Raw genomic sequence first — 22,154 nt, forward strand, 5'->3', positions numbered from 1 at the left:
ACAATTCTAGAGACTCAGATTGCAAGATCAAGGAGTTAGCAGGGTGGGTTTCCGCTGAGGCCTCTCCCCTTGGCCTGCACATGCTCGCGGCATCACGACTTCACATGGCCTTCCCTTGCTGCACGTCTCTATCCTAGATTCATCTTACAGCCACACTGGTTTACGTCCACCCCGGGACTTCGCTTTAACTTTGTTACTTCTTTAAAGGCCCTATCTCCAAATAAACACATTCTGAGGTACAGGGGGTTAGGACTTCAACTCGAATTTTACAGTGTGAAGAAAATTCAACCCTGGCTAAATATTTGAATCTCTCATGAGGCTCCGCTTCCTCCACTCTAAAAGGGGAGAGTTAATAGCACCCATGCATAGGTAGCTATGGGGATTCAGTGCCCTCCTAGTCCAAGGACAGAAGCAGGTCCGTGCTCAATAAACATTAGCTTATATTACTGAGACTACTGAAAGGCAGCAGTGTCCCCAGTGGGTCTGAATATTCCAGAGTCTACAATCTGCCCAGGGCACAGGTCACGTGGGGGAGGAAAATACTCAATAAGCCCTTAGCATGTGCCGAGTCCTTGACATTCCTGTCTCCCATCTGCTGTCCCACAGAAGAGAAGTCCTAACCAGTGTGTAGGTGCTGCCAGGTGTGCTCCCTGCTGACACCTGCCCCCTTCCCCAAGAAATGCCCTAGGCTAAAGGGAGCTGCCCCAGGCAAGTCTACCTGCCTTCTCTCCACCTCCAATCCCTGGTAGTAGGGGTAAGGGAGTGAGGAAGGGGGAGGAGCTCAAGGTCTGGCCACCTTGCTTCCACCGGAACCATCTCAGAAAGCTCATCCGAGTCTGTTCTCATGCGGTTGGTGGAGGCTTCTGTTGCTGTGGCACTGACATTTAACATCCCCCTGCCCATGCTGTGGGGCACCTGCCTCTCTCTCTCTCTCTCTCTCTCTCTCTCTCTCTCTCCCTCTCTCAGGTGTTCCCAATAGCATTCCCCAATACACATCTTGCACACACTCCATTTCCAGCTGTTTTTCAGTGAGGAAATGTCAAACAAGCATAATAAAGAGATGGGAAGTGAAAATTCCCTGGACCCTTAAGTCACTGGTTTATAGAGAAAGCCTCAGATGCTGCCCGGCCCTCCTGCTTACTGGTCATGCACGGATGTATTCATCGAGTTTCGCGTCCATTCAGAAAACCTCTAGTGCCTGGTACCGGTACTGGGGAATCACAATGCAAGACACAGTCCTTTCTCAGGTCTTTCCCACATGCACTGCGCCCCTGGGACACCCCCCACTTCAGTCAGCAGAGTGGGGCATGGATTACAGTGCCTGCCCCGACTAGGGTTCCCCTTCATCCCCACTCGGCTTAAGGAATGCCTGACAAAACCAGCGGACCAATGGCACACAAGCACGCTGCTCCTGGCTGGATTCTCTGCGCCATCTGCCCCAGAGCTGCCCAGGACCTCCGCCGGCTCCCAACACCTAACCACCCTCCCGCTTAACAGGAAGCCTCGCATCTCCAGCCACCCCCCACCCCCTCCCCCGGTCCCCAGCGCCTCCTGTCGGCCACATCTTAGGCCCTCAGGCAGCCTCAGAAGGCAGTGCCTTCTTTATAATGTCAACTCTGCCTTCCTTCCATACCTTGAGGTTTTCCGCAGCAACTGTATTTTAATAACTAGCCATTCAGTATTTAAATGGGCCTGGCCGGAAGTCGAAAAAGGCCTGGGCCACTGTGAGGACCCCCTAAGTGATGGAACAAGGACATAAGCCTGGGCCATTTTAAGTTCTTGTTACCCCTGCCTTCCTTCAAGAGACCAGCTCAGTCTCATCCAGTACGGTTCCCCATCCCACGCCCCTGCATTCTTCCCCAGGTTTGGAAGTCGGACCAAACCTGAAGAAACCAGTATGGGGAAGTTCATCTCTGCCTACGGACGCCCACCCCAAGCCCACCTAAGATATAAAAAGGCGCAGCCTGCTTGGGGGTAGGGTCTGGGTCCTCTGCCACATGCTCGGTCTACATGCTCTCTGGCAGTTGGTCAACCTCAGCGAGTTTATTTTCTCGGCATAAATTCGGTCTGGCCGGGAGTTCGTATTCTCTTTTCCTTACGTTTGGCGCCCCGTGTGAGGAGGCATCAATCTGCACTTTCCCTTACAATAAGTACCTGTGGGATAGCTGACCAATTCCCACCCTTGGGGTCCCCAATTCCAAATCCCAAGAGGCCAAGCTGTAGTTCTTTGAGGCGGAGCTGTAAGTAGCCGCGGGCTTTAGCACACCGCCCCCATTGGTCAAGGGTGAAAAGGACACCCGTCTCGACCAATCAGCACGCGCGCTCTGCCCCGCGCCTTCCAGCCCCGCCCCTGGGGTCGGCGGCCACCACAAGCAAACGAGGGGTCCTCCTGGTCTCCTAGAGAGGCGGCTCGGCCGGTCGGCCGTGGTTGGTGACCGTGCACCACCGGCCGGAGGCCCCTCCTCGAGCTGTCGCCGCAGTCGTCCCCGCCGCTTCCCGAGGGGCTCCTGCTGAGCTGCGGCTGCCGTCCACTTCCAGGGGCTTCCCTCGCGCGGGTCGTTTTTTACGAAGTTACTTTTTTTTTTTTTTAAGGTAAGTTTGCTCTTAGGAACGTGTGAAGGACTACGAGGATCCAAGGTTGGGCTTCAGGAGGCCCCTGCGTTCCCTGAATTGTGTTTTTCTGGCCAGAGTTTTTGTAATTCTTAAGGAAGATTCTTGATTTAACAGCCGTAGTCTTAGACTGGGAGTCACTCAGAACACTGGTAAAAACCGAATCGTAGGCAGCAAGGGCCCTGAACTCTGAGTAATAGGTGGCTTTTTAAAAACACTGATGGCATGACAGTTATGTTGCTCGGACACCAGCGTCCCACATCAGAGTGCCTGGGTTTGCGTTCCCACTCCACTTCCTGGGAGGCAGCAGGTGATGGCCCAAGCAGCTGGGTCCCTGCCGCCCAGGTCGGGGACCCAGACACAGTTCCTGGCTCTCAGCTTTGGCCTAGCCCAGGCCTGGCTGTTGATGGCATTTGAGGAATGAACCAGCAGATGGGAGATCTATCTTTCACATAAAATAAACCTGGACCGTTTGACTCAGAATATCTTACATTGGGTTAATAGTGTATAAAAATGTACACAAATAGGTAGCACCTGGCCTGTTAGGAAAGATGAAGGATCTCATGATGCGAAGCACAGGTCAAGGACAAGGAACGAGCAGCAGATGCAAAGCCAGAAGCCAGCAACAGTGCTGGGAAACCTGGGTGAAGGCTTACAGGGTGGGGATGTAACTGGTACACAAAGCCACATTAAGCTCATAATGAAACAGTGCAGTTTGGAATACACATTAGAAAGGCATCATGTCGGTAAAACTATAGATATATTTTATTTACCTAAGGTGTTAGTATACCAATTAAAATTAAGTTTGATTAGACAAAGAAGAAAATATACATGGGTACATGGTCATAACTTCAAAAAGTCTAAAGGTTATTTTTGGGTACTTAGGTAGGACTTTGAAATAGTGATGCCTGTTCCTTTTTCAAATGTTTCAGGGGCTAGCATTGTGGCATAGCGGGTTAAGCAGCCACCTACCACACTCCACTGGTATTCCATGTGAACACTTGTTCAAGTCCTGACTGCTCCACTTCTGATCCAGCTCTCTGCTATGGCCTGGGAAGGCAGTAGAAGATGGCTCAAGTCCTTGGGCCCCTGCACCCATGTGGGAGACCCAGAAGCAGCTCCTGGCTCCTGGCTTTGGGGATCGGTGCAACTCCAGCCATTGCAGCCATCTGGGAGTGATCCAGCGGATGAGGGACTTTCTCTGCCTCTGCCTCTCTATAACTACGCCTTTCAAATAAATAAATAAATTTTTTTTAAAAAAATACCCACATCACTGACAGTTGTGCAATTCTGTAAATTAACTAAAAATCACTTGACTGAACACTTAAAACAGGTGAATTTTATGGTATGTAAATGAAGCTGTAGTAAAACTTTTTTTTGTAAAGATATCCACATCAGACATGCTATGAAAATAAAAATGTAAACTGGCACTGTGCCTGGCACATAGTAAACATTTAAAAAACATTAATGATGAGCACTAGTTTAATAGAGAAGAGAATAAAAACTAGAATATTGAAGGTATATAAACTTAGATTTTAAAAAGGAATCAAGGGCATATTGGGCTTGTTGTAACCCCAGAGCACTGGATTCAACTCCCCTCATTTTACAGATGATAAAATTAGAGACTGGCAAGTACAGTGCTTCTACCAAGGTCTAGTTCAAGACCAGTCCCCGGGCCTGTTGGAGCTCACTGGTGGAATTCCCACTGCCACCCACCACCTCTCAAACAAGGACACATGGAGAATGCTTTCCTAAAGACATAACATATGAGAGAACACAGAGAACGCATGTGGAAATGTTCAACAGAAAGAATTCCAAGACCTCGAGCACAAATCAAGAAGAAACAGTCACATCCCAGCCCAGCAGCCAGGGGCCCCTGCAGCAGGGGTTGTGGGTCATGGTCGCTTAAGTGCTTAGGCAAGGCCAGGTCCCTGGTCAAATAAACTGGCTGATCACTGACCCCAAGGTCTGGTGGAGGTGATGGCACAGTCCACTCTGCTACCTCCTGACACAGGGACCTGGCAGCAGCAGCACGAGCTAGAGCCCAAAGTGAATGTGGCAGGATCCTCGGGAGCAATCAGTCTGTGGGGTTAGCCACTAACGAGCCACTTCTGCCCATGCTGAGTGGTTTGGCCTCAACTGCTCACCCCCTGGCCTTGCCTAGTCAGCCCCTCTGCACTCTAAGGCTTTCACTGACAATCCTGTAAATTGTCCGATTCCTCCTTCCTGGTACCCTCTGCAAACCAATGAGGAAACCTAGCACATGTGAAATGATCCGAGCTTCCTGCTTCTTTATGCATGCATTCCTCTTCTACGGGGACGTGAGAACATGGCTGGCAGACTCTGAGGCTACAACAAAAACTTACTGAATGACTCCAATGCTAAATGGGACAGAACAAGGTGTGTCTTCTAGGTGCTGACTTTCTGACACTTTAGGGGATCATAGTCAATGAGTCCAGGGGTGGAATCCTCTTCCCCCACTGCCCACCCCACCCCTGAGCAGGAGTTGAGGCTAGATGGCCGGGACAGACTCCTAATGTTACATGAGCTGCTGTGGGAGAAGGGAGGGAAGGAAAGAGGGGCACAGAAGATTTAAGGCCTGAAACCGCTTTTATGAATTAGCTCAGTACACTGAAACTTTGCAATGAATGGTTGATAAAGTGCCTCATCCTTTGCAACCAACAGTTTAAATTAAAAAAAAAAAAAAAAAAGTCAGTGGAAGGGCAGGGGAAGTTCTGTCCACTCATCTGATTATGAACAAATGAGTTAAGTCTGACTTCAGCACTTCCACACAAGGCTTTCCTACGTGCGGATCACTCCATACAGTGAACACTTTGATGTCGGAGCAGGTGAGAGCTCCGGCTAAAGGTCTTCTGACATTCTTGACACTCGTAAGGCTTCTCGCCAGTGTGGATTCTCTGGTGGATGACGAGCTGGGAATGCTGACTGAATGTTTTCTCACACTCACTACATTCATAAGGTTTCTCTCCAATATGAATTTTCTGGTGGAGCAGCAGCTCCGAGTTGTCCCAAAAGGTTCTTGCACACTCGCTACACTGATGGGGTTTCTCTCCAGTGTGAATTCTCTGGTGGACAATAAGGTGAGAGGTCCGCCTGAAAGCCTTGCCACACTCAAAGCACTCGTAGGGTTTCTCTCCAGTGTGAATTCTCTCATGTCTCAGAAGTTCTGAGTTCCCCCTGAAGGCCTTCCCGCATTCCTTACACACGTAGGGTTTCTCACCAGTATGAATCCTAATATGTCTAATAATCTCTGAGTTTTGGCCAAAAGTCTTCCCACACTCGTTACATTCGTAGGGTTTATCCCCTGTGTGAATCCTCTGATGCCGGATAAGCTCAGAACTCTGGCCGAAGCCTTTCCCACATTCATTACACAGATACGGTTTTTCTCCAGTGTGAATTTTCTGGTGTCGAATAAGGCCTGAGCTATGCTTGAAGGCTTTGCCACACTCGTTGCACTCATGATACCTTTCTTCAGTGTGGATCCTCTGATGCTGAATAAGCTGGGAGCTAACCCGAAAGGTCTTCCCACATTCATTACACTCATAAGGTTTCTCTCCAGTGTGGATTCTCTGGTGTAGGATCAGGGCTGAGTTCTGACTGAACGCTTTACCACATTCTTCACATTTATAGGGTCTCTCTCCAGTGTGAATTCTGTGATGGTGGATGAGATGGGAACTCTGAATGAAGGCCTTCCCGCATTCATTACAAGCAAACGGCTTCTCTCCAGCATGAATTCGCAAGTGCCTGCGAAGGCTTGAGTTCGTTCCAAAGGTCTTTCCACATTCCTTGCATTCAAAGGGTTTTTCTCCACTATGAACTCTCATATGCTGGATGAGATGTGAGTTCTGATTAAAGGCCTTCCCACATTCTTTGCACGTATGAGGCTTTTCTCCCACAGAACTTCTCGGCGTCTTGTTGGATTCTAAACTGTCCAGGAAGTTTTGGCCAGAGGGAGCAAACGTACCAACTCCATCTGCTGTCGTGTCCCCCTGATGTGTCACCAGGTCTAGGCTGGGACTGCAGCCTCCTTCACTGTCATTCTCACTGGAGGGTGATTTCTTAAAGACAATCAACCCTGATGCAAAGTCTCCCCTCTGAGGAGACATCTGCTCCACAATCTCTTCTGTGGACTGTCTTGAATGTTCCTCCAGTATATCCTCTTCACACGCTGCTACAAACTGGTGGCCTTGGTAAACCACTGAGGGAAGTTTTTCTAGAACTGACCCACGTGGCTCGGATTCCTCAGAGACTTCTTCCTTGGGAATCGCCGCCTTGTTCTCGGGCCCCATCTCACAATCTGAAATGAGAGAGGTAAGTATGTAAAGTGGCTGTGGCACACTCGGTGAAGCCGATGCTGGAAGGACGCGGGGTTGACACAGCGCTCTCCGGCACACTCAAAGGTAGCCATGGCGGCCGGTGACATGACAGGATGCTGCTGAGGATCAGCAGAGACGAGGACCGCGGCTATGGTGGACGCTCTAGAGACCACAGGCCGACAACCAAGAGCGGCAGAAACGATCAGAGGAAGACACTTCAGGGAGAAACGGGAAACAAATGATAAAGAGATACTGAGGAAAGTCCCGTAAACGTGGGAGCCGGCGCCGTGGCTCACTTGGTTAATCCTGCGCCTGTGGCGCCTGCATCCCATATAGGCACCGGGTTCTAGTCCTAGTTGCTCCTCTTCCAGTCCAGCTCTCTGCTGTGGCCCTGGAGGGCAGTGGAGGATGGCCCAAGTGCTTGGGCCCTGCACCCCATGGGAGACCAGGAGGAAGCACCTGGTTCCTGGCTTTGGATCGGGCGCTGGCCATGGTGGCCATTTGGGGGGTGAACCAACAGAAGGAAGACCTTTCTCTCTCTCTCTCACTGTCTAACTCTAGCTGTCAAATATATTAAAAAAAAAAATAGATGGCGGATATATAGAAAGGTTGGGAGAAGGGACAAAGGTGGTAAGTTAATAAAAAGAACTGTCAGGTTTACAGGGAAGTCAGCACAAAATGAGTGGCCAGAGGAACTGTTCTTGGTCCAGTTCTGCAGAGCGGGGATAATAGGGAGAGAGCTTACACATTAGCTACCAAAGTAACTCTCCTTGGCTCCCTACAATTTGGTGGAATACATTTCTAGCTTTAATCTCCAGATGACTACTGAATTATATCAATACCCTCTACTGAATAGGTAATTGAATTAACATCAATTTTTTTAGCTTTATTTGAAAGGCAGAAAGAGAGAGAATCTTCTACTTAGTGGTTCACTTTCCAAATACCCACAATGGCCAGGGATGGGCAAGAACAAAGCCAAGAGCTAGGAACTCAATGATTTCTTTCCCTAATGTTTAAAAAACCACCTGTGCCATAGTTTAAATATCCATATGTATTTGAATCAATTTCTGGATTCCATTCAGTTCTATTTATTTATTTCCTCTCCAATACCAAACAATTCAACCTGTTGTACTTTTTTCATTTAAAGTTATTAAGTAACTTATTTGAAAGGCAGGAGGAGAGACAGAGAAACAGATAGATCTCTCATCCACTAGTCCATTCCTCAAATGCTCACAACATCCAGTGCTTGTCCAGGCTGAACCCAAGAGGCAGGAACTCCACCTGGGTATCCTACATGGGTGGCAGGGACTGAAGTATTTAAGCCATCACTTGCTATCTCCCAGAGTGACCATCAGCAGGAAGCTGGAATGGTGAGCAGGACTGGGACTCAAACCCAGGTACTCGAATATGGGATGTGGTTATACCAAATGGCATCTTAACTGCTGTACCCAGTGCCCACCACTGTAGTTTCATTCCCTGTTTCTTTTGCAGTTGGCAAATTCAGGCCAACTGTGCTGCTGTACTCATGGTCCAAAATGGTGCCCTAACCATGACATGCACAAAGAACAGTGTAAGAGAAGAGAAGAAAGAAGTGTGTCCCCTCAACTTTAAGAAAAGTTCCCAGGAGACTTTCTTTTTTAAAAATATGTTTTATTTTTTTAAAGTCAGAGTTACACAGAGAGAGAGAGAGAGAATCGATCTTCCATCTGCTGGTTCACTCCCCAATTGGCCCCAACAGTCAGAGCTGCGCCAATCCGAAGCCAGGAGTCAGGAGCTTCTTCTGGGTCTCCCACGCAGGTGCAGGGGCCCAAGCACTTGGGCCATCTTCTACTGCTTTTCCAGGCCATAGCAGAGAGCTGGATCAGAAGTAAAGCAGCTGGGACTCGAACTGGCGCCCATATGGGATGCCGGCACTGCAGGCAGCAGCTTTACCCACAGTGCCACAGCGCTGGCCCCCTCAGTAGACTTTCATTTGCAGCCTCTCTCTTTCTCTGTAACTCTGCCTTTCAAAGAAATAAATTTTTAATTTTTAAAATATTTATTTTATTTATTTGAAAGCCAGAGTTACAGAGAGGAGTGGGGAGACATAGAGAGACAGATGTCTTCCATCTGCTGGTTTACTCCCCAGATTTCCAAGATTTCCACAACAGCTAGGGCTGGGCCAGGCTGAAACCAGGAGTCACAATGCCGCCCTAATAAAAAATTATTAAAAAAAAAAAAAAAAAGAAGCAGCAGCTTGTAGACCTGGGGCCGGCACTGTGGCAGAACAGGTTAAGCCACGGCCAACAACACTGGCATCCTATACGGGTGCTGGTTTGAGTTCCAATCCAGCTCCCTGTTAATGTGCCTGGAAAAGCGACACAGCATGGCCCAATTCCTTGGGCCCTTACACCCATGTGGGAGACCTCCCAGATCCTGGCTTCTGCCTGGCCAGCCTCAGTCACTGTGGCCATTTGGAGACTGAACCAGTGGATAGAGGATCTCTCTCTTTCTGTCTCTTCTCCTCTCTCTCTAACTCTGCCTTTCAATAAATAAATAAATCTTTAAAAAAAAAAAAAAAAAGCTGTATTCCTGGATACAGGGATATCGATGATGGGCTGATCTTTCACTGAAGTGAAAGATGAGATCTAACTAGGACAGCAGTAGTAGCAGGGATAAGCAGGATACATGCTAGAGAAATATGCAAGAGCTTAAATTCTGCAAGCATCGATATGTGATTGGGACAGCTATAAGGAAGAGGGAGGAGTCAAAATGGTGCCAGGGGCTGGCACTAGGGCGCAGCAGGTTAAAGCCCTGGCCTGAAGCACCAGCATCCCATACAGGCACCAGTTCGAGACCCGGCTGCTCCTCTTCCGATCCAGCTCTCTGCTATGGCCTGGGAAAGCAGTACAAGATGGCTAAAGTCCTTGGGCCCCTGCTCCCACGTGGGAGACCCATAAGAAGCTCCTGGCTCCTAGTTTCAGATCGGCGCAACTCCGACCATTGCGGCCAATTGGGGAGTGAACCAGCGGATGGAAGACCTCTCTCTCTGCCTCTCCTCTCTCTGTGTAATTCTGACTTTCAAATAAATAAATAAACCTTTTTTAAAAATGGTGCCAGATCTCTCTAAATTTGAGGGATAGAAATTAGATGAATGGTAGAATCACTACTGGGAGGAGGAACTAGTATAGGAGGGAAGATAATAGAAGAGCTACGTTTTAGACTAGATGAGTTTCAAAATATCCATACAGAGGTACCAAAGAATCAGTTAAAATATATTGATTTGGGGCCGGCATTTTGGTGCAGTGCTGGCATCCCACATGGGTGTCAGTTCATGTCCTGGCCACTCCACTTCTGATCCAGTTCTCTGTTATGGCCTGGGAAAGCAGCAGAGGATGGCCCAAGTCCTTGGGCCCCTGTACCCAAGTGGGAGACCCGGAAGAAGCTCCTGGTTCCTGGCTTCAGATCAGCACAGCTCTGGCCATTGTGGCCATTTGGAGAGTGAACCAACAGATGGAAGACCTGTCAGTCTCTACCTCTCTGTAACTCTTTAAAATAAATCTTAAAAATAAAAGAAAGAAAGAATTGATTTAAAGCTTTAAGGAGTCAGAGAGATGGTCTGGATACAGCGCAAGAATCCTCAGGGACTAAGCTAACAATCAAAAGTATCCATTTATCTTCCACTTCACCTCAAGATCTTCCTGCTGTCAACCTCAGGGGGCTAACCTGTATGGCTGACATCAACAGGCTCTCTGGCTTCCAAGTGCTGTACCAATGGGGAGCGCCAACAGGAGACTGTAAATGGAGAGAAGAGGGTAGCCAGGGTATTTAATCTCCTGATTCCTTCTTGTGAGGTCACCCTGGGCATGCAGAACCCCTCAACTGAAGGTCATCACTCCTCTTGAGGAGTCTATTGTACCCAATCACCTCACCATCTGGCTTCCAGTAACCTCTACTACCGCTTGTCTTTTTAGGTCCAGAGCTGGTGATCACTCCACTGTGAGAGCCCCAGGTTCCTCGATGCCCTGCCATACCTATGTATCATTTATCATTCATCTCGGGGCAGCCACTGTGATGCAGTGGGTTAAGCCACCACTTGCGATGCACACATCCCATGCTACAGTGCCAATTTGAGTCCTGGCTACTCTACTTCCAACCCAACTCCCCGCTAATGCACCTAGGAAGTAGAAGATGATGGCTTAAGTACTTAAGTCCCTGCTACTCATGGGGGAGGCCCAGATGGAGTTCTTGGCTCCTGGCACAGTCCCAGCTGTTGCAGCCATTTGGGGAGTGAACCAGTGGGTGGATAATTTCTCTCCCTCTCTCTCTCTCAGTTTGCTTTTCAACCAAATAAGTAAATAGTTTTTTAAAAAACAATTTTTAAAGTTAAAAAATACAATTAATCTCTCTGTATATATACCCTCCTCAAATTATCCTAAGTGAGCTGTTTCCTGTTCAGACCCTGATAACAGAGGTGAGCAGAGGAAGAGAAGTCTGCTAAGAAGAGAAATAACAGCTAATGAAGCAAGAGGAAAACCAAGAAACTGTCACAGAAGACACTAAGACAATGGCAGAGGGAATTTGTAAGTATCAAACGCAGTTGAGAAATCCAATAGGGTAAGAACTCAAAATGCCTACTGGGGACAATTAGGTGAGAACAAATTCAATGGAATGGCAGAAGCAGAGCAGAGTAGCCACAGACTAAATAATGAATTTGCTCCTTCTTTCAAAAAAAAAAAAAAAAAAGGGATGAAAAGAGAAGACCAGCTTGGTCAGTAATGAGATAATGAGAGTGCAAGAGTGTGCTGCTGGATCAAAGATTTTCTCTGCCGGGAGAAAGTGAACATGTTTACATTGGAAGGTATGGTGCCAATGGAGAAAGCGGAGTTAAAAGGCGAGAAAAGATGATCAACTGAACAAACGAAGGCCTGAGAAGCAGAAGAGACTGGGTGAGGGGAGGGAAGAAGGGAAAGTGGCATTTTCTGGGTGATCGTTTATGGCCCTCGTTCTCTGCCAGCATTCAATCATCCACACCATGTTGATGTGAGCCTGGGGCCTCTCCACTCACCCACCAGTCCAGCCCCGGTAACACCTGGGCCCTCACACCCAGATGGAGCACAACCTCCTGCTGGAATCCTGAGGTCTTGGAAGCTCTTCCTGCGACTCCTCAAGATGAGCTGGGAACTTCTTCAGCTCCCCTCCTCAGTATCTTCGCCCATTTTTTTCAAGGAGTAATCAGGATACCCCAAAACTGGATTTCTCTTTTGTTAAAATTTTTGAAAATTATAAATAATCTGTAGCTGTATAGCTGTATGATTCTATTACAAAGAATTTAGCTACTTTCTCTGTCCATGGTACCATCTGAAACAGGAAGTATGGTCTTACATAAATTTCTTGCTAATACTCAGCCAAGAACCAGTTCCACAGGTGACATGTCAAATCCCATACACTTCCAACTCCCTTTCTGGCCTTCCTTTTCATCTTCATGTCTCTTTTTTTAAAATATTTATTTTTTTCTTTGTTGATTTTCTTAAAAAATATATATTTATTTATTTAAAAGGCAGAGTGAATACAGAAAGAGGGAGAAACAGATAGAGATTTCCTCCATCCACTGTTTACTCCCCAAATGGCTGCCAACAGTGAGTGCTGGGTGAGGCTGAGGCCAGGAACCCAGAACTCCATGCAGACCTCTCATTTGGGTGGCAGGGGCCTAAGCATTCAAGCCATACCTGCTACCTCCCAACACATTAGCAGGCAGCTGGTTTGGAAGTGCAGAGCTAGGACTGGAATTAGCATTCCACTGTGTCATAATACCAGCCCTTCCCATCATTTGGTTCTTTACAAAGTCAACATTAAAACTTAACATCTGCACCACAGATGCAAGTTGATGGAAAATTATTTGTTTATAGTAAAATAAGATACAACAGAAATCAGGTATGTATCATCCCCAACTTCACGACATGGTTCAAAATTCAAATTCAGAATATCTTCCCCAATTTAATCTCACCCCCCTCTGAGCACTTTTTTACTTTGTATTCTGTCAGTGACACACATTAATGGCATGTATCTTCTCAAATACAAATCAAGCCAATCTCCACTTGGCTGATTTTCTGAGGCACAGCCATACATCAGACCTCCTCAGATGGAAACGCTCCACTTTTTATGGCCTAAACCGAGTTCCCTAAGCAGAATTTCCTACATTTTGGGCTCTCACATCTTCACTTTTGTTAATGCAGGATCAGTGGTTTCTGGAGGGAGCTAAAGATATCACCTGAAGGGCAGAGGTTGACCTCGCCTGGGGCTCTGTTAGGGGCAAAGCAGGCAGACCTCCGGTAGGTCTCTGCAGTTCAGAACAGGGTTCTCAGCTCACAGACCTGGGTTTGTCCTTCCAATGCACCACAGGAGAGCAGGCTCAGACAGCCCCATTCAAAAGATACTGATGCATAAACCAGACTTCCACTAGCAATTAACCATGAGAAATGGGCCGTGTAAAGGATCACACTGCCTAGCTGGCAATTTACATGTGAAGTCGCACAACAACCTGCAATTTGTTCAGGAGGCCTGCAGTCATAGCAGGAAGATCCTGTAAGATCAACGATTCTTAAATAATGGTGCCTGGCCTGGAACCAGACCAGCTGGTAAAAATCAACTGGGGGCCGGCGCCGCGGCTCACTAGGCTAATCCTCCGCCTTGCGGCGCCGGCACACCGGGTTTTAGTCCCAGTTGGGGCGCCAGATTCTTTCCCGGTTGCCCCTCTTCCAGGCCAGCTCTCTGCTGTGGCCAGGGAAGGCAGTGGAGGATGGCCCAAGTGCTTGGGCCCTGCACTCCATGGGAGACCAGGAGAAGCACCTGGCTCCTGCCTTCGGATCAGCGAGGTGCGCCAGCCGCAGGGCGCCGGCCGCAGCGCGCTAGCTGCAGCGGCCATTGGAGGGTGAACCAATGGCAAAAGGAAGACCTTTCTCTCTGTCTCTCTCTCTCTCACTATCCACTCTGTCAAAAAAAAATAAAAAATCAACTGGGAAATTTGTTAAACAGTGATTTCGGGGTCCCACCTCAGACCTCTCAGGAATACAATTTTCACAGGGCCAAGAGATCTGTATTTTTAACAAGTACTCTATGTGATCCTACCACCCTACTAGGTTTGAAAACCATTGTATTAGAAAGTCTTAATGATGGAAGTTATCTCACTCTTTAAAAACTATTTTTATTTATTTATTTGAGAGACAGATACAGAGAGAGCTCTTATCCACTGGCCCACGCCCCAGTTGCCCACAATGGTCAGGGGAGCCAAAACCAAGAGCTGGGAATGCAATCCAGATCTCCCATGAGGAACAGCAACCTAACTACTTGAGCCATAACCACTCCCTCCCAGGTTCCACGTTAGCAGGAAGCTGGGAATCGGGAGCGGAAGCTGAAATCAAACCTAGGCAGTTCAATATGGGGCACAGTTGTCCTAACACCTTAACCACTAGGTCAAATGCCTGCCCCGGGCTCACTCTAATGCAGTACTTCCGTCTCTACCCAGAGTCTGGCTTACCAAGCAGATCAGCAAATGTGTTAAGCTGCAAAATTATAGATACATTGCCAGTTCGTGCTGACTTCTTTCCTACCTTGCATCTGGACTGTCCCTCAACTTCTAAAAGCAAAGAAGGCAGATACAACACAATCTACCAGATACCCCTTTGTGGGTTAAATACCACTTTACTGTTATGCTTATCAGACAGACTCTGGACAACTATGACAACAAAGTTTTTCCCCAACTGTCTAAGGCAGAGTTTACGCAATATCACTTTATCCCTTGAATTTATCTACCAAAAATCACATTTTAATTTGTAGTAAAAAATTATTAAATGATCTATTACTGGAGTTGGCACTTTGGCACAATGGGGTAAGCTGCAGCCTATACTGCCAGAATCCCATATGGTCACTGGTTCCAGTCTTGACTGCTCCACTTCTGATCCAACTCCCTGCTACTGTACCTGGGAAAGCAGTGGAAGATGGCCCAAATCCTGGGCCCCTGCACCCATGTGTAAGATCCAGAAGAAGCTCCTGGTTCCTGGCTTCAGCCTGGCCTGGCTCAGCCCTGGCGGCTACAGCCATCTGGGGAGTGAACCAGCAGATGGAAAATCTCTGTGTGTCTCCTTCTCTCTCTATATAACTCTGCATTTCAAATAAATGAATAAAATAAATCTTTAAAAATAAATAAATAAACAAATGGTCTACTACCTAATAGCCTCATCAGGTCCCTTTAAAATTTTGCAAAAGCAGGGGCAGGCTTTTAGCATAGTGGTTAAGACACAACTTGAGCTGCCTGCATGCCAAATCAGAGTCCCAGGGTTTGAGTTCTGGCTCCACTTCTATAATCCAGCTTCCTGCTAATGTCACCCTGGGAGGCAGCAGATAATGGCTCAAGTTCTTGGGTCCCTGCCACCCACCTGGGTGACTGGAGTAAGTTCTGGCCTCCTGGCTTTGGACTGGCACAGCCCCAGGGGTTGTGAGCATGTAGGGAGTGAACCAGCAGATGGAAGATTTCTCTCTCTCTCTCTCTCTGTTTCGGCAGATGGAAGATTTCTCTGTGTTTCAAATATATTTTTTAATTACTTGAAAAAAATTGTGAAAGCAAAGATTGGGACTTGCACTACAGAAGATCTAAGAGCATTCACTACTTCAACAGACTGTCCCTTTGTGTGATACTCCAGAGGTTTTCTTCCACCCCCAAAGGTGTGTCTTAGTAAACTTAAGAAGACGGGAGAGAGGAATGTCTATTATAGAGGAAAAGGGCAGTTGTGAAAAACAGGGTATGAAAAGAGAAACCTTTAGGCCACAGGCCCATTCTCAAGCAGATCAGTCGTAGGCAAGCGTACAACTGAAGTCAAGGATCTAGAAACTGATTTCCATTTGTGTGCCCAAACACACACGTCACAGAAAGTCTGTCTGTATACCCCCTCCCCGTACTCCCACCTGAGGCCTGCAGCATTCCGGGCAGAAAACAGGGGAGCAAGGTCTCAGTGGTCAGAGGTACAAGAGGAGCAGGACGAGGGAGAGACAGAGACTCTTCATTTGAGACCAGTGTAGCACGTGCAAGGTTAGGCCGTGGAAGGAGGAGGTAAACGAAGACGCACTGGCGTTTTGGCGTGGTGAGTAACGACGAGTGCTCACGCGTGCTAAGCAATCTGCAGGCATCTCCTTGAACCCTCACGTGCTCCTCACGGGACATGTGGCCAGAGAACACGCATGCGAGGAGCCGTCAGCAAGCCCTCCCGACTTTGTCCAGCGCACTCTGCGCAGCACTGGAGCAAGCCAGGAATCTGGGGAGACCCGTGTGGTTGGAACTGTGAGCCAGGACATACGAGAGCTGAATGACGGAGTGAGATAGGGCGGCAAATGAAGGGGGCTGGGTGGGGCGAGGGAATGGAAGCGAACAGAGGGAGGCACTATGATTGAATTTGGTTTGTCCCTGCCAAAACTCACGTTGAAATTAAACTGCCAGCACAACAGTATCGAGAGGGGGTGGAGCCTTTGAGAAACGTTTGGGTCACAGAGCTTTGCCCTCACGAAGGCCTGGTGAGGGTGGGTTAGCTCTGTGGGAATGGGCTGGTTTTGAAAGCTACAAAGTGGATGAGTCCCCTTTGTCCTTTCCCCTGCACTTGCTCACCTGCCCTTCGAGTTTCCCACCAGAAACTGAAGCAGCACGAAGCCCTAACAGCGCCATGTGCTTGAACATCCCAGCCTGCAGAACCACCAGCCAAAATGAACTTCTCTGCGATACACATTACTCAGTCGCAGGCATTTTGCTACAGCCACAGACACTTGACCGAGATGGGAGGCACAGAGGGTGAAGACCAGGGGAAGGCATTCCAGAAACTGGGAGTAAGCTTGACGGTGAACATCCAAATTTACAATACACTAAAAATCGTATCCTTTGCAACTGTTAAAATTATGATGAGAAACAGAAACAGTTTTGGGTGTTCATTTATAAATACGAAAGGGTATACAATGCTTTCTGAAATTATTTCATGGGGTATTAGTGCAAAAATGTTTGCAGTGCCTCTGCTCTCTTAGGAAAGCTGACCTCCCCCAAGAGCTCCCAGGGTGCGTCCCGAGTTAACCTGGTCAGAAGAACTCCATCTTCCTCGCAAGTGACTGGCTGAGACAGCATGGATTCAGGAACACACACACGCCTTCATCTGGGCCAGTCCCTGCAGGTTTGCAGGGAGCTTCTGGGAACGGTTTCCCTCCACTCCAAGGGTGCCACAGGGACAGACAACGATGCACACGATCTCACCACCAGATGATGGAACAAGGCAGGCTGACTTAAGAAAAGCAAGGGGAACAGGACCCGGCGCCGTGGGACCAAGTCAGTCCTGAAACCTACACCTCTGGACTTCCAATTATGACAGTTCCCAGATGCGCGGATTTTTAAGCCTGCTTGCGTAGAATTCTGAAACAAACGCTTTCCCTTCTGAAAGGCCAGGTCCCACCCCTTCCTCCACAGCCTGCACTAACACTGCAGAAAGACGGTTCTCTTGGTCCTGGGAACCAGCATTTTCCTGGGCTTTCCCCACCTCTCTGGATACCATAGTTATTACTTCACTTCCTGCGTATTGCTCCCCAAGGCCTACAGAATAAAGACTTCTCCACAGGGCTCGGGGCACCCTCACAAGCCGGTCATCCATGTCCGTTCCCTTCCCTATTTCCTGTCCCACGATCTCCATTCACTGCTGGAGGCTGCAGTTCAAACACATTCTATTCCTTAAAGTTTCTTTGAGGGGGCCAGCGCCGTGGCTCACTTGGTTAATCCTCCCCCTGCGGCACCGGCATCCCATATGGACACCGGGTTCTAGTCCCGGTTGCCCCTCTTCCAGGCCAGCTCTCTGCTGTGGCCAGGGAGTGCAGTGGAGGATAGCCCAAGTGCTTGGGCCCTGCACCGGCATGGGAGACCAGGAAGAAGCACCTGGCTCCTGGCTTCCGATTGGCGCAGCGCCGGCCGTAGCGGCCATTTGGGGAGTGAACCAACGGAAGGAAGACCTTTCTCTGTCTCTCTCTCACTGTCTATAACTCTACCTGTCCAAAAAAAAAAAAAAAAGGTTTCTTTGAGAACAAGTGAAGTTATTCCCACTCCCTGAAGTATCGATGACCAGCCCCGCCCTTAAACACCTTCAAGACCGGGCTCAAGCCTGGACAACCCTTTCCACCTGCAGCCCATGAGCTAAGCGACCTTCTGCTCATCTTGGCTTTCCTGGCGACTAGGCGCATTTGACACAGCTGGTGAATGTTCAGTGACTAGGTCTAAGTGTCCGATCTATATAACAAATCTGCAATATTAAAGGCTAACTGGGTATTTCCTTCACCTCTGTGTCTAAAGAGCTCAGGACACTGACATACAGCTGGTTCCAAAACCCACTGTGCATGCTATTTAATTTGAAGCGCTGCTAGCCGCCTCTCGTCTGTCCTGCCTCGGTTCCCGCAGCCAAGTGGGCAACACGAACTCTACACTCAAACCCTCCTCTTCTTCATAACTCACTCTCATCAGCCGACAGCCTGCCTGTAAGCACAGGGCACACTCTGCCCTGGGGGCCTCGCGTTCTTGACGCTGCCCGCCATTTCTTCCCACAGGTTAACTTGGCAGTCGATGTCAGAGAAAACCACCATAGCCATCGGCCTGGAGGTCGGGACCAAGGCAGGTGTCCCCTCCTCTCCGTTCCCTGAGGCTGACAGACGCCAGCGCCGGGCACCGATCCTGGCAGTGGGGGAAATGGAGGCCCTGGGGGGGACCCTAAACTCCAAGGTCACACAGCGAACCGGGGTCAGGAACGGGCCTTGGAGGTGCGGTTTCGGTCCGGCTCGCGGGCTGGGGAGTCGGGAGCCCCGAGCCTTCCCCCCGCCCCCCGGCCGTGACGGAATGAGAGCTCACCGCAGGCCGCTACCGCCCCCACGCTCACCCGGCTCGGGCTCCCGGGGCCGCTCGGCCGCTCGTGTGGCTCCCGCAGCTGTTGTCTCGGTGTCACGGGCGACGGGCATCGGCCACTTCCGGTACCCGGGCGGCACTCCAGCCAATCAGCGCGCGCCGCACGCGGCCGGAGGAACAGGTGGTCAGCGCGCCGCCGCCACGGTGCCCCGTCCCTTTGCCAGCTTTGCCTTTCGCCGGTGCTCGCCCTGACCCAAGCCCCACCTCGCCGCCGCCGCCTCACGAGCGAGCTCCCTGGACTGACCCTGTGCACCAGGCGACGCCCACTTCGGCCCTGGGATCACTGACGAGCCGGGTCCTCCCGCTTTCCTAGAACGGCTCCCGGGATGCACTTCCGCCCCGTGAGCGGCCGCTCTGCGCGCTGGTGTCGCTCCCCACGCATGGATCCGGGCTGCGCGGGTTGGGGACTCCTGGGACCGTGTTCGCCTTCTCTTTGACGCGCGCAGCCTGCAAAGCTCTTATCCCCTCCCTCTTCTGAGTCCCGTGGGATGCTGAGGCACAGGCCATTCACCTGCTAGGAGCGAGTGGGGACCTGTCTTAAGGGAGCGATGCTTGGGCTGCAGTCTGAGGGTTGAGCCGGGCTTCGCTGGGTTAAGAACGAGAGGAGAGCGCTTCAGGCACTGGGAAGGGCGCGCTCCGCCCTTCGCCTTATCCTCATTGAACGAGCGTGGTGTGCTCTCTCCGCAGAACCCTGTCACTTGTTAAACTTCCTCCATAGCTGTGCACGGCCAGCACCGCTGTGCCGAGGAGGGTGTAGCCTGGAGCCTAGCACCCGTCCTCAATGTCGGGAAGCGGGTGGTGCGATTTGCTCAGCCTGGGTCTTCTGCCTGCAAGTCATGTTGAGGGCAGGCTTCTGTGTTTGCCTGACCACCGGTCATAATCCTGTGAAACAAGGAAGAGAGTGCCGGCCCTTAAAACGCGGGTGTTGTGCATACATCCAGGACAGAAGCTGGAAAGGGAAGGTCTCACTTGAGTTCATCATTGGAGTTAGGCGCTGGACTCCAGTGCCCAGGGCTTCGGCCACTGTCACACCAATATCCCAAACGATCTTGCCTGGGAGGTGTTAACCCTGACTCAGCCATAATGTCTGTTTTGCTTGGCCAGGCTAAAGGTGAGTGGGGAAAAAAATTACACGTTTTGGAGAAGAGGCCTAAGACAGTGTTATGGTCTCTGCTTTTCACAGGTTTCTGACTTGTGCTCAGAAGTCATTTTCTTCTTTTTCTGTCACTTGTCTGTTGTTTTCCATGGTTGCTATTTCAGTTTTCGTCACTCTGTTCAAACTTTTCTCTTACCCATGATCCAAGAGGAATCAGTTACTATCCAGTCATTGCCAGCTAAGTTCACCCCAAGGAAAGACGCCTGGACCACAAAAGCATTCCAAGTGTGAAAGGACCAAGTGTGGAAGACATTTGGTTCTTCTTTTTCTTTGTTTTTAATGTATTTATATGAAAGGCAGAGTGACAGAGAGAAGGGGAGACAGAGAAAGAGGTCTTCAATCGCTGGTTCACTTCCCAAATTGTCAGAACGGCCAAGGCTGGGCCAGGCTGAAGCCAGGAGCCTGGAACTCCATCCAGGTCTGCCACACGGATGGCAGGGACCCAAGCACTCTGCTTTCCCAGGAACATTAGTGGAGAGCTGGATTGGAAGTGGAACAGTGAGGACTCAATCTGACTCTGATGTGGGATTATGGAATGCTAATGTTGCAGGAGGTGGCTTAACCCACTGCACCACAACACCAGCCTCTATACGGACTTTTTTTTTTGATATTTACTTATTTATTTGAGAGGCAGAGTTACAGAGGGAGAGACATAGAAAAAGGTCTTTAAAAAAAAGATGTATTTATTTATTTACTTGAAAGAGTTACAGAGAGGCAGAGGCAAAGAGAGAGAGAGAAGTCTTCCATCCACTGGTTCACTCCCCAGATGGCCTCAAGGGCCAGAGCTTGGTCAATCTGAAGCCAGGAGCTTCTTCCAGGTTTCCCATGTAGGTGCAGGGGCCCAAGTATAACTTGGGCCATTCTCTATTGCTTTCTCAAGCCATAGCAGAGAGCTGGATCAGAAGTGGAGCATCCGAGATTGGCACAGCGCGCCGGCTGCAACATGCCTGCCATGGTGGCCACTTGGAGGGTGAACCAATGGAAAAAGGAAGACCTTTCTCTCTGTCTCTCTCTCACTAACTCTGTCAAAAAAAAAAAAAAAAAAGTGGAGCATCCAGGACTCGAACCAGTGCCCACATGGAATGCCAGCATTGTAAGTGGCAACTTTACCTGCTGCGCCACAGCACTGGTCCCTCTATGTTGACTTTATCTAGCACACTTGCACTAGTGAGTATTTGCCCAGGTCAGTGATTCTCAACCTTGTCTGCACGTTGGACTTTCCAGGAAATCTTTGAAAACACTAACATCTGATTCCACCCAGATAGGTTCTGTTGAATTTGCTCTGAGATACAATCAGGCTATGCAGTTTTGTTTTGTCTTTAACTCTCCAGGTCATTCTAACATTCAGCCAAAGTTGAAAAGCAACAGCACGGGTCAGTGGTCTTCAAGTATGTTCTCTGAACCAGCAGTGTTAGCATCACCTGGGAACTTGTTAGAAATGCAGTCTCGGGCCCCACCCACAGATCTCTCAAATCCAGTTAGAGCTCAGCAAATTGTGTTTCAACCCTTCAGGGTTCCGATGCATACTGAAGTCTGGGAGTCACTGGCCCGGGCACTGACAGTGCTTCATTTGATCATCCCTTGGATTCGGGATGTCTCCTCCCAGCTGTTGCCTTGCCAACCATCTGTGTTATTGCACTAACCAATCCAGGAGCCATCTGGTGCAATGGGAGAGAGATCAAGCCATATGTTCCACAAATGCTACTCCCATTTCCAACGCATAAGAGAACGTGTGTGTCTGAACAGGAGCTGATGTTGCAGGGCCAGTGAATAGGCTTGAGACAGCCAGAGAACTGAGTTTGTAGCTAAGTATGAGCAGTTTTGTTCCTCTAGAAAAACTGGTAGGTGGGAACCTGGACACCTCCGGAATTCACACAGGACAATAAAAGACACAGTGCTCTTGTTCATCCTTGTCCTTTCTATTTCTGGAAGGTGTGGGAAGGAGGGCTCCAAGTACTGGCAGCACTCTTTAAAAAAAAATAGTTATTAGACAGACAGAGCTTCCATCTGCTGATTCATTGCCCAAAGCAGTGTGGGGGAAGGGGAGGAACTCAGTCTGGGTCTCTCACATGGGTAACGCGAACCCAACTGTGACCTATCACCA

The 22,154-nt window shown here is 49.3% G+C and overlaps 1 protein-coding gene across 6 annotated transcripts; it reads right to left on the bottom strand.

The window, feature by feature from the left end:
• Positions 1 to 5,201: 5,201 nt before the first annotated feature.
• Positions 5,202 to 19,271, bottom strand: ZFP3 (ZFP3 zinc finger protein). 6 transcript variants are annotated; one of them, XM_089318259.1, is made up of 3 exons: positions 18,869 to 18,965; positions 17,036 to 17,235; positions 5,202 to 6,928 (listed from the first exon to the last, which is right to left on the bottom strand). In XM_089318259.1, the coding sequence occupies exon 3, from the start codon at positions 6,918 to 6,920 to the stop codon at positions 5,424 to 5,426; it is 1,497 nt and encodes a 498-aa protein (XP_089174385.1). In that variant the 5' UTR covers positions 6,921 to 6,928; positions 17,036 to 17,235; positions 18,869 to 18,965; the 3' UTR covers positions 5,202 to 5,423. The 6 variants fall into 6 exon arrangements, with proteins under 6 accessions (XP_089174385.1, XP_069917371.2, XP_051681279.3 ...); XM_070061270.2 differs by having other exon boundaries at positions 17,036 to 17,239; positions 18,869 to 18,953; XM_051825319.3 differs by lacking the exons at positions 17,036 to 17,235; positions 18,869 to 18,965 and adding an exon at positions 19,139 to 19,271.
• Positions 19,272 to 22,154: the final 2,883 nt, after the last annotated feature.

Source organism: Oryctolagus cuniculus, chromosome 17, assembly GCF_051225735.1.
Source record: "Oryctolagus cuniculus isolate XC-2025 breed Fujian yellow rabbit chromosome 17, ASM5122573v1, whole genome shotgun sequence".
Classification (NCBI taxonomy): domain Eukaryota; kingdom Metazoa; phylum Chordata; class Mammalia; order Lagomorpha; family Leporidae; genus Oryctolagus; species Oryctolagus cuniculus.

What these genes read in the sequence shown, in the direction of transcription:
- ZFP3 (XM_051825316.3), bottom strand. Translation starts at nt 18,947, where the DNA reads ATGCCCGTCGCCCGTGACACCGAGACAACAGCTGCGGGAGCCACACGA. An exon ending in GCCCCGGGAGCCCGAGCCGG is followed by an intron (nt 6,929 to 18,868) that starts GTGAGCGTGGGG and finishes CTCTCATTTCAG; the next exon opens with ATTGTGAGATGGGGCCCGAG.